Source organism: Acomys russatus, chromosome 15 (genome assembly GCF_903995435.1).
Source record: "Acomys russatus chromosome 15, mAcoRus1.1, whole genome shotgun sequence".
NCBI lineage: Eukaryota > Metazoa > Chordata > Mammalia > Rodentia > Muridae > Acomys > Acomys russatus.
The window spans coordinates 32,893,775-32,911,670 of NC_067151.1; the positions used below are offsets into that span (position 1 = coordinate 32,893,775).

The 17,896-nt window shown below is 37.1% G+C and overlaps 1 protein-coding gene across 7 annotated transcripts in view; it reads right to left on the reverse strand.

The window, feature by feature from the left end:
* Positions 1 to 17,896, reverse strand: part of Nbea (neurobeachin) — a 657,568-nt gene that overhangs the window by 278,199 nt on the left and 361,473 nt on the right. For 6 of the 7 annotated variants that reach the window (XM_051157177.1, XM_051157179.1, XM_051157174.1 and 3 more), the window contains one exon: positions 10,177 to 10,304. The exons of the other annotated variant lie outside the window; for it this stretch is intronic. In XM_051157177.1, coding sequence (XP_051013134.1) covers positions 10,177 to 10,304 — 128 coding nt within the window. The remainder of the gene's footprint in view (positions 1 to 10,176; positions 10,305 to 17,896) is intronic. 7 annotated transcript variants of the gene reach the window in all.

A 17,896-nucleotide genomic window follows, 5' to 3' on the forward strand; every position in this document is an offset into this window, starting at 1 on the left:
TCAGCTACAACATTTAAAATATGGCCTATTAAATTCCACGACAATAATTTTAGATGTTTAAATAAAACCTTTCTAAAATGGGTAGTTTAACATTAACTGAAATAATTTATTGATACATTTCCCTTCCAGAAATATGATCTACTTCACCATTAATTAGGATGTAAATATTACTGAGAGCTTATTTTATACCTTACACCAAAGAAAATATAAAAAATACTTCACTGTGAGATAATGGTAGAGTTCAGTGGTAGAGTGGGCATATTCCAGACCTCAAAGAAGTCACAGCACCAGAAAGATCATTTTTCATTGTAAATTTTAATGCAACTTTATCAAAATAGGTCGATATTCATGTATGAAGCAAATAATTTCATAACCACTGTATAAAGAACTGACATTTGTAAAGCACCCTAAAGATCCTCATGTATATTGCCTTACTTAAAACCCTCTCCATCTTTACACTAAACCACTATCCTTTTATGATAATTATCTTCCTTCTTTTTATAGCTTAACAACTTAAATTATATAGTTACATATAAAAGTAACCTAGTTTTACTAATTATTTTTGACGTGTTTTAAATCTCAAATGACAGACTCCACTTCTTTTTTTTCCCCATGCAGTTTATTTTGAGAAAACAGAGTCATTTGGACTTCGGGAAATCTCGGATGACTGAACTTCCATGGTATAACCCAACATTTTGGTTACGCAGGGATTCATGCTATTTATCCGTCCACTCTTAGTTTGAGATAGTTTGCCCATCTGACTGTCAGCTTGTTTCTCCTTCTTTGTGAAATTAAAAGTCTTGCTGAGCTCTACTAATTCTTTTGAGAATGTCAAATACGATTCTAAGGTCTATCCCTGCATAATTTATGAGATGACACACTTCAGAAAGCGAACAATGACCCCACCTGACACAGTCTTCCATTACGACGGAGGGACAGAGTGAGTACTCAGTGTTTCTCTTCACTAGTTTTCAGAACAAAGACTTATACTCTCTACACATCTATATTTGAGTTTTTCTGAATACTACTGTAAATTCTTCAGGGAGGGAGAATGGGAAGACTATTTTCTGATTTCTTTCATGTTAATTTTTTGTAGTTCCAATAGACAAAGCAAGTTTATCTTTTACTCATTTCCTGGAGGAAAAAATGGTGTTGAAAAGTATCATGACAATCTGACTCCCTCCTTCTTGTCAATTGTTCTATATTTTATGCATATCCAAATTACTTTTCTTCTAATTTCATAAGTTTCCTTGAACTATGCATAGATATTGTTAGCCAGGTGTGGTGGCCCACACCTATAATCCCAGCACTCGGGAGGCTGAGGCAGGTAGAGCTCTGTGAGTTAGAGGCCAGCTTGGTCTACAAAGTGAGTCAGGTCATCCAGGGCTGTTACAAAGAGAAAGCCTGTCTTGAAAAAAAAATGTTTATCTGGGTTTAATTTTTACAGGGCTTCAATATGTCTTTTAAAGATATATTTTCCAATCTATTAAATTCCATGACAATTTAAGTTGTTGATTCTAATGGATTTTGTTTTCCCTATACAAAGTATTTATTTTTAATAATTTAGATATTCTAAATGTGTCTGTTCCTTCTCATCTTTTCTGGTATTTTTAGTCATTATTTGGTCTTTATATTATTCCTTCCCTGTTTTGCATTTTATGGCCTGATTTATGGATTTTATTATTTCTTCTAACTCCATCTTCTTTATTCATAATTAATCTCTAATTTCTTTCTACAAAGTTATAATTGCTAAATTCTAATTAAATAGCTCTTCCATCTTCTCCAACCTTTTCTAGATTCTTTTAGCTCATTCAAACAAACATGTTTCTGATGTGGTGATTTCTCTTTTCATTCTCATCATTTTTATTATAATACAAAACATTAATATAATTTATCTTTATATGATATAGGTTTTAATTTTCAGATAATTTTTTACACAACTTCTGACCTCTATCTTCAACTTTTCAGGTGTTGCCTTGCTGTTTTATTGTTAGTGCAGTATGGATCTTCTGTGCCCTGCAAATGCCCATTGGTTTAATGCCGTGTCACAAGCCTTTGGCATTATAGAGAACTGATGAAATCTTTAGTATTTGGTATCTAGTGAGAGGAATTTAACACTGGGGGACATGCCTTTTGATAGGCTATGGTACCATTGCCCTACATATCTTTATCTTAGCTTCCACTTCTTCCCCATGAGGTAAGAATCGTCTCTGCATATAATTCCTACTGTGCTGTGTTTCATGCCACAGGCCAAAGGTAATATAGCTAAATGACTGTAGAAGAAAATTGTTAAAACCATGAGCAACAAACAGCAACAATTAAAACAACGATAACCTGTATTTCCTTTAACTAAAGTTGCTTAAACATAGGTTATCTGTCACAGTAGCACAAAACTACTATGCATGTAGATGTTTTAAAAAATGTGGTACTTTCTTAACTGGCTGCTTGTCTTTAACAGCTTTATTTGGATTTCCTTCTTTATTATGTTTGCTCTTCCGCTGTTCAGTGTAGATTCTATTCACAGAAGTTTCTCCTCAGTGTAGATCCCTGTTCTGCCAAGGAACTGTGGTTAGTTTCCTATGGGGTCTGGATAGTTTTAGCCGTATCTGACCTTACCACAGCATCCTTGGAGTCATTTATTGTAATGGACACACATGCTTTCCTTTTAATTGATATTTTCAAGTTGATCTTCTGGATTTTCCACTGAGGATCTGCAGACTCACACCCTTAAAGGCTCACGTGATTCCTGCGGTCTGCTCCAGACACTGCTACACATCCCGTTCTGAAGCTGACTGGATGACACCCAGAACCCCATTTGGGCCCAACGAGAACATTTGTCAGCCAGTCCACTTGTTATAGCTATTAGTTTATATTCTACAGGTAGTTTTATTAGTAATATTAAAAACACAGTTTGTTCCCAATTGCCACCTACTTGAAGTTGTTATTTCCATTACGGCAAATTAAAATGCTAATTTTAACACATTTTAGCACTAGGGAGCTGGCTCAATGGTTGAAGTGCTAGGCCTGAAAGCAATAGGATTGGAGTTATGATCTCCAGAACCCACAAAATGCTGGGTGGGTATGTCAGCCAGTGCTCAGGAGACAGAGACAGCAGGTTACACGGAGCAAATTGGCTAGAGAGACAACAGGGATGATGACTCCAAGACTGACTGAGAGGCCTGCCTCAGTGAGCAAAGTGGTGGAACAATGGAGGACGAGTCCCAATATCAATTTCTCTATCACATCTATAACTTCCTCTACCATTTCTGAGGGGGAAAAGAAAAAAATACCAATTTTAATACATAGTTTTCTATAAGATAAAAATAGAAACATAAACAATGTTTTCTCCCTTTGGCCATAGTGCTTTGGGTGCCTTGTACCTTCCTAACAAGGTTCCTCCCTCTAACAGTCCAGTGACACTCTTTTGGAGGAGGTAAAAACTTCATGACATCACACCTTTAAGAATGCTACTGACTTAATTCAAATTAGACTTCCTATATTACTGTATTTATTTCAAAATGTTTCAATTTATGTGCAGCTCTTGAAAAAGGCCAGCTCTGTGTATCTTACAACCTCAGTCATCCTACCCTTCTCCAACTCTCATTGATTTCAGTAGGAACAAAACTAAGCCAAAAAGAACAAAATCACAGTCTAAGCTGAGCCGCTCAGATTCTCTATTCTGACTTCACGCAAATGATGAAAGACACTCTTACTAAAAGAAAACTTAGATTTAGAGATATGATGGGCCCCATTTTGATGACTACGCCACAGAAGCTAGTTTAGTGAGAAGCCAGAGATGGAGAAACCAGAGACTATGAAGTTGTTTTGAGTCAAAAGGAATAGTCTTCATTACTGACTTTCCTGTCCTATTCCTAGGCTACCTAAAGTGAAACTACATTCCCTCCTGTCCTTGGAAACTATGGCATTTCATCCAAATTCTCATAGCAAGTATGTTATCTCGAATACTTCTTTTCAAGTTCCCAAGTGAACACAAATAATGCTAAAAAGTTATGAACAGTGGTTTCTCACAATTATATTGTACCACAGCAGGACAAGGCATTGAGATGAACACTGCAAGAGCTGTATACACACACACACACACACACACACACACACACACACACACACACACACACACACACACACACCTCCCTCTTCGTCCTCTCTTACTCCTCTACCTCTCTTTCCCTTCCTCTCTCTCCATGCCCCCTCTTTCTCTCTTTCCAACTCTTGGGTGATATCCTGGTTCTGTATTACTTATCAAGCCTCCAAAATAAAAATGTTCAAAACATTCTGACAATCAGCATGTAATTCACAACAGAGCTTACATCTTTAGATCTAAGTACTAAACTATTTCTTCTCTCTTCCTCTCTCAAATTTTTATTTCTATTCATCATTTACTTACTGTACATATGTGTTTCTGGTATGGGTGTGTATATGTATGCACACACGCGCGTGTGTGTGTAAGTCTGAGGGTACTGTAGGAAGTCTTTCTTGGTTATTCTCCACTTTGGAAATATTTTACTCTTTTAATAATAGCCACTGCTAGGCTAGCAATCAGCAATAATGTGGATATTATTATAATTTATACCCTATGTTGACTTAAGTTTTCATTTTGAAACTGGATCCTCCAAGGTCATTTATTTCTAACTATTAGGTGTAGGTGGGTTTATTAGGAATTGGATTTGCTAAGTGGCTCTCACTACAGGGTAGGGTAGGCCACGGGGAGACAAGGAAAAATGTCTCCAAGGACTAGAGCCCAAGTTGTCACTGGAGTTAGAACAGTTCCATAGACTTGTGGGAGCTGAAGACAGATAGTAGAGGATGGACAGTAAGTGAGAGACCTTTTTCAGGGATGCAGCATTTCAACTGAGCCAGAGCTCAACCATACAGCTAGTCTAGCTCGCCAGCTTGCTCTGGGAACTCCTGCCTCTGTCTCCCAGCACTGCATTCACAAGCAGGATGTCACACTCACGTGATACTTATACAGGGTTTGGGGATGCAAATTCTGTTCCTTATGCTTGTGTAGACACACTGAGCCATCTCTCTAGCTCCTCAGATATTTGAAAAGAGCTTTCTGGTTTCCTTGGCATGTAGTTTCCATTGCAGCAGCAAGCCAAACAGATCTAACTTTTTTTGGTGGTGGTGGGGTTCTCTGTATAGCCTTGGCTGTCCTCGACTCGCTTTGTAGACCAGGCTGGCCTCGAACTCACAGCAATCCACCTGCCTCTGCCTCCCAAATGCTGGGAATGAAGGCATGCGCCACCACACTCAGCCTAGATCTAACATTTTTGATTCTTCAATTTTCTTATGTCATCTTTGCTGTGGATTTTGTACTTAGATCCATACCTACTCTAAGTGACTTTTACCCAGTAGTTCATGAAAATTTTGAACATTTTTAAAGGAACCTAAGTAAGCTTTGAATAACTACAGTTTTGTTTACCAAAAGCAAAATAAAAACAACATTAGTGCTAGCTCTGGAATCACTCAGTAAATGTAGGAAAACCCGCTGAATAACAGTGATAAATATGAAAATGAATATTGCTTTAGCTTGCATGTAAAGAACAAACGTAAGTGAGAGTAGAGGTGATTGATTGCTATAGAGAAAAATTGAGCAACTACATGTATAGGAAGAAAACAAAAACATTCAACCAAAATACAATTCAAATATATTTTATTATTCAGACATTAAAAGAAATTTTCTTCTTTTAAAACATGAAATTGACTTCAGCTACATAAATCCAAGCTTGCTTCTGTCAGACATACATATATGACAAAGTCACAAGATTTACCCATAATAAGCAATATTTCAAACAGAAATAATTAATGGCTAATGAGATGAGGTGCTGACTGTGTAATCTCCCTGGCTTCTTCACGACAGTCTGACAATTTTCTTTCTCAGGATAAAGGAATAGCATATTATGACAGAGGGAAATGGAAAGATGAAAGTGTGAGTAAGAGTGTGGCAGATGGAGATGAGCACAGTGCTACAGCACTCACCTGGCATACCCAGGAGCCTGGGTTTGATCTCCCAAATGAAAAGCAAGCAAGAACAGGAAACAACATGCACTTCTATTGGGTAGAGAACAATCTAGGATGAAGTAGAAAACTCATGGGTATGGACAGCAGATCAACACTGGGAACTCTCATCAGGGAAGACAGAAGTTTTCCAATTTCCTCTTATTTTTCAACTTTACCTCTATCAAAAATTTTCAGTAGTAAAAAAGAAGTGTTGTTTCATGTAGAAGGGGGAGAAACACTGGATATTATGTAGTAACATGATGTGCGACAATGGCAACACAAGCATTAAGATACTTTTCATTCATAAATGAAAACAATTCTATTAATAGAATATAAAGTCCACAGAAGCACTGAAGAGAGTGCCTTAATGTTGCTTATAGACTGTCATGGGGCCAAAGGATGAGTATAACCTTGAGGAGATGCAAGGAAAGGAAGAGGACTCTATGAAAACTGAAGAGAACTTTATGTAAAAGGAAGAGAGGCCTGTATAAAGGAAGAGAACCGTATGCAAAAGGGAAACAATTCTACATACAACAAAGAAAATAAAAACAGAGCTCTATGATGTACAACTTGCTTCCATGCTTACCACCTGCCTACATCAAGATGAAGGAGACTAGATGAATGTGGAACGTAACAACCAAATTCTGGCAGATATTAGCTTCATTCTGTCATAGAACAGTAATTACTAGATACATGGATTGGATAGGCCATTTGCAGGATCATCAATTAAGGTTATCAACATTTCATTTTCCCAAGTAATGACATTTAAACAACAAAATTCACAAATTAAAGATCTACCATTTGCTACCAATCTGTTGTAAAGAAATACCATTTTTAATTAGCAAGGAAGGACATGACTATTATATATAATTTTAAGAACTGTACATTTATAATTTTGATTACAGAGAAACTACAGGATGAAACTATATTCAATTAGAAGAAAAAATGACTGCCTAATTTCTAGCCTTTGGCAGCATTTCAGCTCTAGAATACTCACTCTATACGAGAATACTCACATTACATCACTGACATCAACAGAGGCCTCCTGTTCACAGTGCTCCAATTCAATTAAGAATATTTGAGGGATATTTAAGAGTTCACTAAGCCATTTCTCTTATCTGTCTTCTATTCATGAAAAAGGTGTTAAAAAAAGCCAGGTGTCTGGCCATGGAAAATTCTGGAAAGAATGCTATACAAGGCAGTATTCTTACCTTACAGTAGTTAAAATATTAACTGAGACTAATTCTTTAGAGCCTCAAATTGTCAAGGATTTTCATTAAAGACCCAGCAATATGGGCCTATAGAAAAATCTTAAATTCATTTTAATAATGACAATTTCAAAAGATTCATAGAAGGGAAAAGATCCCAGAAAGCATACCAGTGCTCAGTTCTAAAGTTTGCAGAAGTTACACTGGGTGAAAGGTTAGGCAACTAGGCAGCTGTGCAAATAGGTATTATGATTAGGAAGAAGTTTGAATCTTCAGATATCTGCCTATGTGATTTTGTTAGTCTGATGCTGTTCTTTCAGCCTATCAAACTTATCCCCTATTTTGATGATTGGCAATAGTCCATTTATAGATACACTACACAGCAGCTATTTTTGAAGATAAACTGCCTGGCATGTCCAAGACTCATCTTTAGAGAGTTCCGTTCACAAATACACTCATAAACCCTTTGATCTACAATGGGTCTTGTCTACAATATATGCAAGGGCAATGGTGGCACAGAGCTTGTCAGAGTAACCAATCAATATCTGATTTGATTTAAGGCCTACCCCATGAGATGGAACCACATACATGAGCCTTATAACTTACTATTTTCTAGTTTTATATAGTCTTACGATCGTTGGTATCTTATGTAAAATGTATGGCTACATTTTAGCAACAACATAGGGCTCATCACATCACAGTACTGTATTACTAACTTTACTCCTTTATCTATCTTCAATCAACATTTCTGATTTCTGTAAACTTTGGAAAAAGGTACATATGAACAGAGAAAAATACTCATCATTTTACAAAGTATGAGAAAACATTTACATATGTTTCAATTAATATTTATTGAATTTTTAAAGCAAAATTATCATGTTACACAAAATATGAAAGTATAAATTACCAGCTTTCTTGCTCCTCAGGAGAATTTACTCCAATGAAGTCAAAAGAATTAAGGAAGTAAGAAAGAATCTATCAACAAGCATTAGCTCCCGTGGAATCTACATGTACCTCTACTTTTAGATACCATAACATTCACACCATCTTAGCAGATTTTCAAACAGCTCGATACAGTATTTGCAGTACTGTTTGAAGAACTAGGCTTCAAATCAGTATTTCCAGAAAGTATTACTTCTTATCAAATTACTGTAAATATCAACTATTTAACAATTTAAAGAACAATTACATATTTTTCCAAAATTTTACATTATTAGTGATATTATTAACAAAACAATTGAATAATGTTGTAAGAAAATCTATCTGAGAGAAAAGGTTACTGAAGTTCTGAAAGTGAGTTTGGGACATCTGGGATATCTGGTGAGTGACAGCTAATATCTGATGGTGTATCTGACTCAAATTCTTTCTGGAATTCCTAAGACAGGATTGAGCTGTCATGGGAAGTAACAGAAACAAGAGACACGAACTTCAAAATTCTGTGAGGATGAGAGAGAGGCTCTAGCAGAGGCAGGAGTAATCCTAGGAACGCCCCTGCTTCTGCTCTCACCAGAAATGTATGTGGTCATCCAGCTATTTGGCTCACTGTGCTCTACCTTGTATATGCTCTAAATTATTCATTCTGTCAACTAGACTATTAGCTGCTCTAGGGAAGCATCTGCTCCTTCTGTCACAGTGCTCAGGACAGATGCATCAGTGTGTCCATGAGACACATATTACGCAGTGGATCACACACATCTAAAACAATGTACTTAGACAAGCACAATCTGTGGGCAAGGTGAAGTTTTCAAGTTTGTAAGAGCATGAATTTGATTAAGGAGGGATGGGCAGCTTTGAATTAGTCAGATGCTCAGAGTCCTGATCCCTGGACCATTTCTTACTTCACTTTGTGGGTGGAGGTAATGACAACACAGTGACCTTCCCACTCTTCTTACCGCTGTGAGAGCTGGCCAGTCAAGCAGGGTGAAGACAAAGGTGTTTCACTTCTCTCTGGATCTTACTAATCCATGCTCCACCAGTCAAAAGACACTGATATTTTTTCCTGTTCTCTTAAGCTACCACCTTGTTTGGAAATTTTATATGTATTATGCTATTTAATTCTCATCAAAATCATCCATCTTATAGTAACTCAGCAATTTCCAAAGGCCATAGAGTAAATAGTAAAAATAAATAGGAGACCAATTTAGTGGGTTGCGCAGCTGACGTCGACTATCACCATTTTGCCTCATACAAAAACTGTGCAAGAAGCAGAGCAAGAACGCCAGAACAAACACAGGGAAATGCCCTTGCTTCTCCAGGAAGCTGGAAGTGCAAGCCACCAGTATTAAATCCAGGGGCCAATAAAAGGGTGTGAAAGAACCCCTTTTACTTACAGGGCCATCCTGATGCTGATCTTCCCATTGTAAAGCTCAGAAACATTCATAAACTGAAACTATCAAATGAAATAAGGCTTCGTTTGGCTCCTTGCTACTACAGGTGTACTAATTAAATCTTCACCACTCATTACTTAAGCTGCTGTGGAGGAGACAACAACTTCATCAAGTGCCCATTCAGTATTTCTCAATGTTTTTACTGACTTCCTGGGTAAAGCTTTTTATACTAAACATCCTATGGTTAAGAAAAATCATTTGGGAAATCATGGCTCTCAGAACAGCAGGGAACGTTAAGCAACCAATGTTTAATAAATGCTGGCCCAGTGAAAAGATGTACATTGTCGCTAATAAGACTGGATTGAAGAGCCACTGCTGCCCATTCTAAGACCTTTCAAAGTTTCTCCTTTGGATCTCTGTCATTAATAATGACTTTGCAAAGCAGCATTTTAAAATGAGCGAAGAGAAGGCACACATACCAAGTCTCATAAGAATCTACAGCTATGGTATCTTAAACTTTTTTTTGGAAATATATGTCTTTTAAAATGCACAAGATATGCCATGATTAATAGGTACATTGCATGAAAGTAAAATATGTAGAATATATATAGAAATCATACCTTCTATCAATAGCTCTTGTCCATGACTGCCCAGAAGTGTACGAGATAGGAATGGGGCAAAGTCTACAAAAATTTCACGAAGAAGAGGAGCAACTTTTTCTAAAGCTCTTTCAAGTTTTGCAGTGATGCTGTTGAAATTAAGACATAAAGACTAGTAAATATAATTCAATATAAATATTAATATAAACTTTATTCTAAATTAAAATATTCATAAGTCACAGTAAAAGCCCAGTCCTAGCCCATGGGAAACAGGAAGCTTCATATGGGAGGGACATAGTTTTTGCACAGGCAAGTGTCTACCCTGCAGACTGTAGCTGAATAAGAACAGCTACACTATGAAAAGGAATCTGAGTTCTCCACCCAAAGGGGCCAAAGACTCTGCCATAGATCTAGGAATGACAGGAAAAATGAATTCTTCTATAGCTCTGCACATCATTGATGACAATGGCTTCGAGGCCTACTGTGTGGTCACTACACCAGTTACAAAGGACTTACACTCCTGTACTGAAAAAGCATTTCCTGAAAAGTTAGACAACAAAGTAAGCAACTAGAAGACAGGTGACTTGCTTTGTCAGAGTAACATTTTTCACTTCCTAAGACCATTTATTATTTCAATCCCTGAGATAATATTTATATTGCTCAGTATTGCATTTTTAAGTAGCTGCCTCGCAGGTACATGTTGTAAGAAAAAGAAGAAATGGGAGAGGAAGCTATTGTAACATTAGGCAGGATAATATTTTGCCGATAGAGCTATTTCTTGTAGAAGTAAGTGTTCAGAAAGACTGCTTAAACAGGGATCCTGGCTCGACAATGGCCTAAGCCATGCGATGTTATGAACATCAGCTATGCCTGCCTGAAGAATGATGATCCTAACATCTGCCCACAGAGGATTAACCAGCTCAGCCACAAACTCTGAGCAGAAAAGCACCCACTACACAGCGAGAGGTCCATAGTGTTAGTTTTGTAAGTGATGTTTTGAATAAACCCCACCTGTATGTATTCTTGTGAAATATGGCTCGGATACATAAAATAAAACACATCAGTATAACGTTTGATGAGTACATTGGATGCACAGATATGGAGTGAAGAGTTAACATGATGCATCTATTTCAGAGAGGTCCTCCTGCTGTGGGGTGACAGAATCACTGCAGAGCCTTTTGACACAGACTGCTTAGCCACTCTGATTGAGCATATAGAGCTGTAACATGAGGTGTACATGCAGGTCTCAGGTGATGCTGATGCTGACCCGGGACCATACTGATACTGACTGTTCTAGAGAGAAATTGATGGCAAGGAAGGGTTAACCCAACAGCTAAGGAGTTAAGAGTACTCCAAGCCACAGAAGTCTCATCATCATTGTAGATTTTCTTTGACTTTTTATTACTACTAATAGAGCCCATTTTATTTTGCATCTATTTCACCAAATATTTTCATCTGAAGAATCATTTCCTATAGCTTCCCAACTAAGGTAGTTCCATCTAATATGGAAACATAAGTAGGAATTACAATTGTAGAAATGAGATAGATCAAGATAATAATTATTAATATTTTATAAAGCTGATTCCTGAAAGAAGCACAGATATTTAGCTATATTTAAGATTGACCAAAGTGAGCACACAGAAATGGGAAAATTCAAGATTTTGGAGCCCAACACCAAATCACATTTCTAGATTTCCTTATCATATCACAAAATATTCTAAGTGAAAAAATTTTAGTATCCCTTTCTATATTGAAGAAACCGCAAAGTTATTATTGATGCTGATATTTATAGATTACCCCAAGTGGGTTCTCAAAGGAGGGTAAATATGTGTTCATCCATATATAATTATCAAAATAAGTGGAAGAGACATAAAATTCAACTTTAGAGCACCTTTATTGCCTGGAAATAAAGACTGACCCCCCCATAAAAAGGCACAGAGTGCTGGGCCTGCACTGCTCTTATAATGTTTCCTTTTCTTCTTGGAGAAACTATTGAGAATCCATGGTGTAGACAAGAAAACTATCTATTAACATGTAAGAGAAAAGTGATATCTAGGGCAACTCTATGGCATTCAGTTTCAGAAACAGTGTCTCTCAAAGACGAAGTAAAGGGAACTGCTGGGCATGGGGAGGCACATCTGAACCCTAAGGGGCATGGGAAAAGAAGATGGCAACTTCTACGTCAGACCAAGGTATAGCACTAAGACCACAAAAAAACAAAATATAACAAATAGAAAAAAAAAAAAACAACAAAGAATACTTCTAAGCAAATTACAGCACACTTTATTAACTTCAGGGGGAATATTAGTCATGTTTCACTTTGCCTCATGTACAAAACCATTCATTTGTTGCACAGAATACAAAACGGCACTGACTACAGAACTGGCCCCACAGTCTTTCATTTACACTCTGGTAACTCCTTAATGCTTAAAAATGCTCTTGCCCTGAAACAGAAGCTACGGCTGGGCTGGAGCCAAAGCTGTTTGAGCCTCTGACTTTACTCTCCTTACTTCACCCTTAACTCACACTATTGATGCTCACGAGACTAGATCAGCAACTCCTTTGAACTTGGCTATTTTCCTGGATAGTAAGCATAAACTCTTAAGAAACAACATTACTGATTTCCATATGGATAATAATGTTCACAAATAAAAGAATTTATCAAATATTTTAACAAAATTACTAAAGAGAGGAAAATAAAACCTTTAAATGAGGTACACGAGTCTACAGATGTAATATCTAATAATAAAACAATGTGCCCTAAAGTACAAGGACTTAATATTGTTTTTCTTTAAACTCATAATTAAGTTCTTACTTACTTACTTTTGTTTGTTTGTTTAAAGACAGGGCCTCACCATGTATCTCTGGCTGTACTGAACTCGCTATGTAGACCAGACTGGCCTGAACTCACAGAGATCTGCCTGCCTCTATCTTCCAAGTGCTAGGATCACAGTGTGCCACTACTCCCAGCTAGTACTTTATTTTGTGTATATTTTAAAATGACTCAGTAAATTCTAAGAATTGTATATAACTAAAACATAATTAAGCCATGGGAGAAAACAGTGTCTAAAATCCTGTGGCTACAGTAGCTTTCAAGTGTTTCCAAAGAAGATTTGACCTCAAGCTACATCCAGCTCCAATACGGCTGTAAGAAGCACGTCAGTAGAATGAGGAGGATTAATAAACAAAGCGCACACGCCCTACGTGCTGTTTTCTACTCCTAGAAAACTTGTGGTTACAACATATTTGGACATTATATGCATTATTAACTTTCTTTTAATAAACTCCATTATTATAATTATGCTACTTCACAAAATTATAATCTTGATTTACTCTCAATGTCAAATTCTTTTGCAATATTGAGTTTCTTAGTATAATTTCATAAATATAGAAAACTACATAATTTTGTTTGATAAAACTCTTAAAAGTACTCATTTGTTAAATCAAAAAGGAATGGGTGATTATAACAACAGAATGTGAAGCTCAAGTAAGCAATTCTACTACATAAAGTAATGCACCTAGGAGATACAGCAGATAGAAAATAATTCAATTAGGGAATTCTGTAGTACACCCACTTTACCAATTAAATGTTCCTATATGAATTAGGAAATGTAGGCATAGGTAAATAAAATGGTTTGTTTAAGCAAATGCAAAGAAAAAAAAAAGAGAGTATTGTGGTAGAAAAGCCATATAAGTTGTTTAATCAACTTCATGTTATGACTAGCTACTGACAAGGACTGGCTTTAAACATTTTATCAGGCTTTCATTCAATTACTGAGTAAGCATACTAGAGACCTGATGGGTAAACAGATGAGAAATTTCAGAATCATTAACATACAGTTGAACAATTTTAACCTGTAGGTTTCTAGGGTTGCTGCCACTAAGCAAAACATCATGCTGGTAAAAGAAACGTGTGCTTATTTTATTTTTCCATGATCTTATAAAATATAAAGCTAACATTTCTCCCACTTCTCCTAAACAGAATAATATATATTTTAATAGCACAATGTAGACATTAAGAAAATAGATAGAATTACACAAGATTAGGAAATTGAGGCTGAACAGAATTTTTCTATATAAGAAGTTTATTACTTTATAATGTAAACTAATTTCAAAGTAAACAGTTTTCATGTTTTAAGAAACATAATGCTTTTAGGATGTTTTTAAATTATTTTAAAAGCTTTTTGAGTGCATTTTTTGGAGTTTTTATTTGGATGTTTTGTAGCTAGATGGAAATAAATGAACATGTTAATGCAGGAATTCCTCTTTTCAAGGCAACTAGTTGAACAAAATGTCACCATACTTCCCTATAGTGAGACAAAGAGATAAAGTCAAGAACAATAAACCCTTAACTTAAACTCAAGCCCAGTGACATACAGGGCCAGGAGAGTTGTGCTTTAAATCATGGATATAGCAATAGCTTACTTAGAAATAGTTATGTGTAGGCAACAGTGCATGGGAGCTGTTTCGGTGACTCTTCTGCCAGCAGAGCTGAGCAGGGCTGTGGAGCCCCCAGTGAGCCACACTCAAAACTGCCCAGTGGAAAGGTGAAGTGATGCAGCCTTATGAGGATTGTTCCTTCTCTCAAGGCTACTGCAACCCTGGCTCTTTCCCATGCAACCTCCTGGGTCCTTACCTTTCTTTCAGGACAGCTCTCACTTCTCAAGCCTTTGTAAGTGGCCTTATCCAGAAGAGTGCCCTATAAAACAGGCATGTGCCCTGCTTTGCTTATGAAGCTCCTTCCTGAGGTAGTAATTGGTATGTTTTTAAAATAGCATTCAGTTAATACGGTATTTTTAGAAAATATAAGTTGAAAAATAAACAAATAAGAACTTGAACACTTAAGGAAAATAAAGGACATCAACTTACGATTAAGAAACCCAGAGTCACAAACAAAATAACACATGGAAAGCCACACAATGGACAGAATTCTACTTGGACACAAGAGCTTGTAAAGTAGCTGCCATGTAGCTACTAGCCTTGAACCTGAAATCAAAGACAAAAGCTTCCCAACAGGGAGAGGATGCAGGAATCTGCTTCACACTTGAAAGCAGAGGAAAGAGAAACACGAAGAGCAATGGGAGTTGATCATAAAATTTCCACTACCATTTGAAATTTCTGCAGTTGAAGTGACAATATTATAGTATAGGAGAGCAAACTTCTCAGAGTGGTAAACAAAGTAAGACAGTGAAATTACTTTCAAACTGTTTTCTGTGAGCCTCACCAATGGGTGGGAAAAGACCGGACAGAATATATGAGATGGGAAAAATTTCCTTTGATTTTTTTTTTTTTTTGCAAACTTGGATGTTAAAATAAATGCAGCAAGAAAGTACAAAGCATAGACTGGACCCACTTCTCATCTCCTCCAGAGAGCAGGGCCATAGCTTCATGGAAGCTTCAGGAAGGGCAGAAATCCTGTCAATTCAGGACACAAAAGAAAGCCTATACATTGCTAGTGCAGGAAGAGAAAAACTGTGCACTTGGGGTGGGATAAGAAAATATTCTGAGACCTAGAATGTCAAGATCCCATCATTTAGAAGTAGTTAGTTCTCTGTTTGCCTGGAAGGGCAGCCCATGACTGAGAATGAGTCTGAACCAGGACAACAGAAGCCCAGGCCTCCTGAACACTGGACACACTAGAAGAACAGCAGTCCATGACTGCAGAAGGGGTTACAGAGTATTGAGTTTCTCTGAAAGACAACACCCATGCATGCAGCCAACAAAGCAAGGATAAGAAAACTGACCATAGTTCACAAAACAGCGCCCACACAAGTAACAAGAAAAAATGGAAAGGTTCAGAATTGCAGTTCATGAAGGTTAACCAAAACAGTTGAAATATAAAATTCTGCTAGACTCTAAACTGGGATGACTTGGCCTTTGACTCTAAAAACTTAGCACAAGCATAAAGAGGCACATTTCAGGCATCGGTGCTATAAAGATGATACCATCATATCCACAATTTCATTTTCAGCCAAAATTACAATGCATCCAAAGCAGCAGAAAAAAAGCACAATAGAGATAAACTAATACAATCAGGATCATAAGTAGACCTGAGGCTAAAATTTTCTAGAAATTTAAAGCAGACACTATTAATATCCGTAAGAATTAAGACATGGCAAGGCAGCCAGGAAGTGCAAAGAAAGGAGTGTTACAATGGAAGCAAAAATCTCTAAATCTCAAACAATTGTAGAAGTGAAGAATACTGTTAAGAGAGACAATGTAGGGTGCCCCATATTTGACCACATCCCCTTGATGGGGAGACCTGATGGCATCCAGAAGAAGGATAGCAGGTTACCAAGAAAAGACTTGATACCCTATGAGCATACACAGGGGGAGGAGGTCCCTCTCAGTCACAGTCATAGGGGACGGGAGTAGGATGAAAGTGGGAGGAAGGGAGGAATGGGAGGATAGAAGGGATAGGATAACAATTGAGATGTAATATGAATAAATTATATATATACATATATATATATGAGAGACAATATGTTTTCAATGGATGAATCAACAGAATCAAGACAGCCAGATGAAGAATCTGTGACCTTAAAGACCTTCACCCTTCCTGTAGTACTGTTGACAAAGCCAAGATATGAAACTAACCTGACTGTCTCTCAACAGGTGAATGTTTAGAGAAGAGGTGCTATATATAGGCCATGCCTGGAATACACACTATTCCATCACTACCTGTCATCTGCAACACACATGGATAGGCATGGAAAACAATATGCAACACAGGTAAATCATGTATGGAAATACAAATACAGCATGATCTCACTCATACATAGAATCTAAACAACCCAATCTTGTTGAAATTGTGAGTTGAATATGGATACACAGGTGGAAGTGGAGAGAAAAAGGGAGGAAGATGGCAGGGTTTGCTCAAGGGACATAGTATTATAAGCAGAAAGGAGTCAATTCTAATGTCACAGTATGGTGACTTTAGTTAATAATAATGCACACATACATAAACACACATTTAATAGCTAAAAGATAGGATTTTAAGTATTTTATCACACAGAAATTCAAGAGCTTTTAGACAGTAAGAAACAATCTTTTATGGAATTACTAACTCCCAGAAGTGCACAACACTAAGTATTAAGTGTCCAAAGATACCTAAACCACATCCTCTGGAACCTATAGATAGGTCAGGTTTCATGTCAGAATTATCTTTGCAAGTCAAATTAAGAGTCAGTACAGCAAGAGTGGGAAATTACCCTGTAGTGTGCTCAGTTGAAACACATGAACTATAAATTGTGGACACTTCTGTGTTCTAGGAAACATTGAGAAGGAAGAAGACAGGAAAGAGGGGTCAGAAGAGGAACAGTAGCAACCCCAGTAAGAGAAGCACCTGACACACACTATGGTTCTGAGTATAGCCAGCCACATGCAAGGGAAAAGGAAAGCATGCTGAGTGCCAAGTAGAGGCCTGATGGGCAACATGGAAAGTAACAAGTCCATGAGTCCTTTATGATAAGGTATTGAATTCATTTAAAGCCTCAAATAATCTGAAAGCAGATACCAGTCTCCATAAGAACGTACAGCTATGAGGCCAGTCTGAGTGTGTTACGCTTTCAGCCTGCAGAAGCGAGGAAATTAATGAGCAGATGTTGTTAGAGAGTAGTAGATTTCTGTAAATTTGATGTGGCCACAACAGAAAACTAAGGAAATGAATAATACAGCAAAAGAAACACATGATTATCAGTTAAGAACTTTCCACAAAGAATAAAAGTAGCTAAAAACAAAC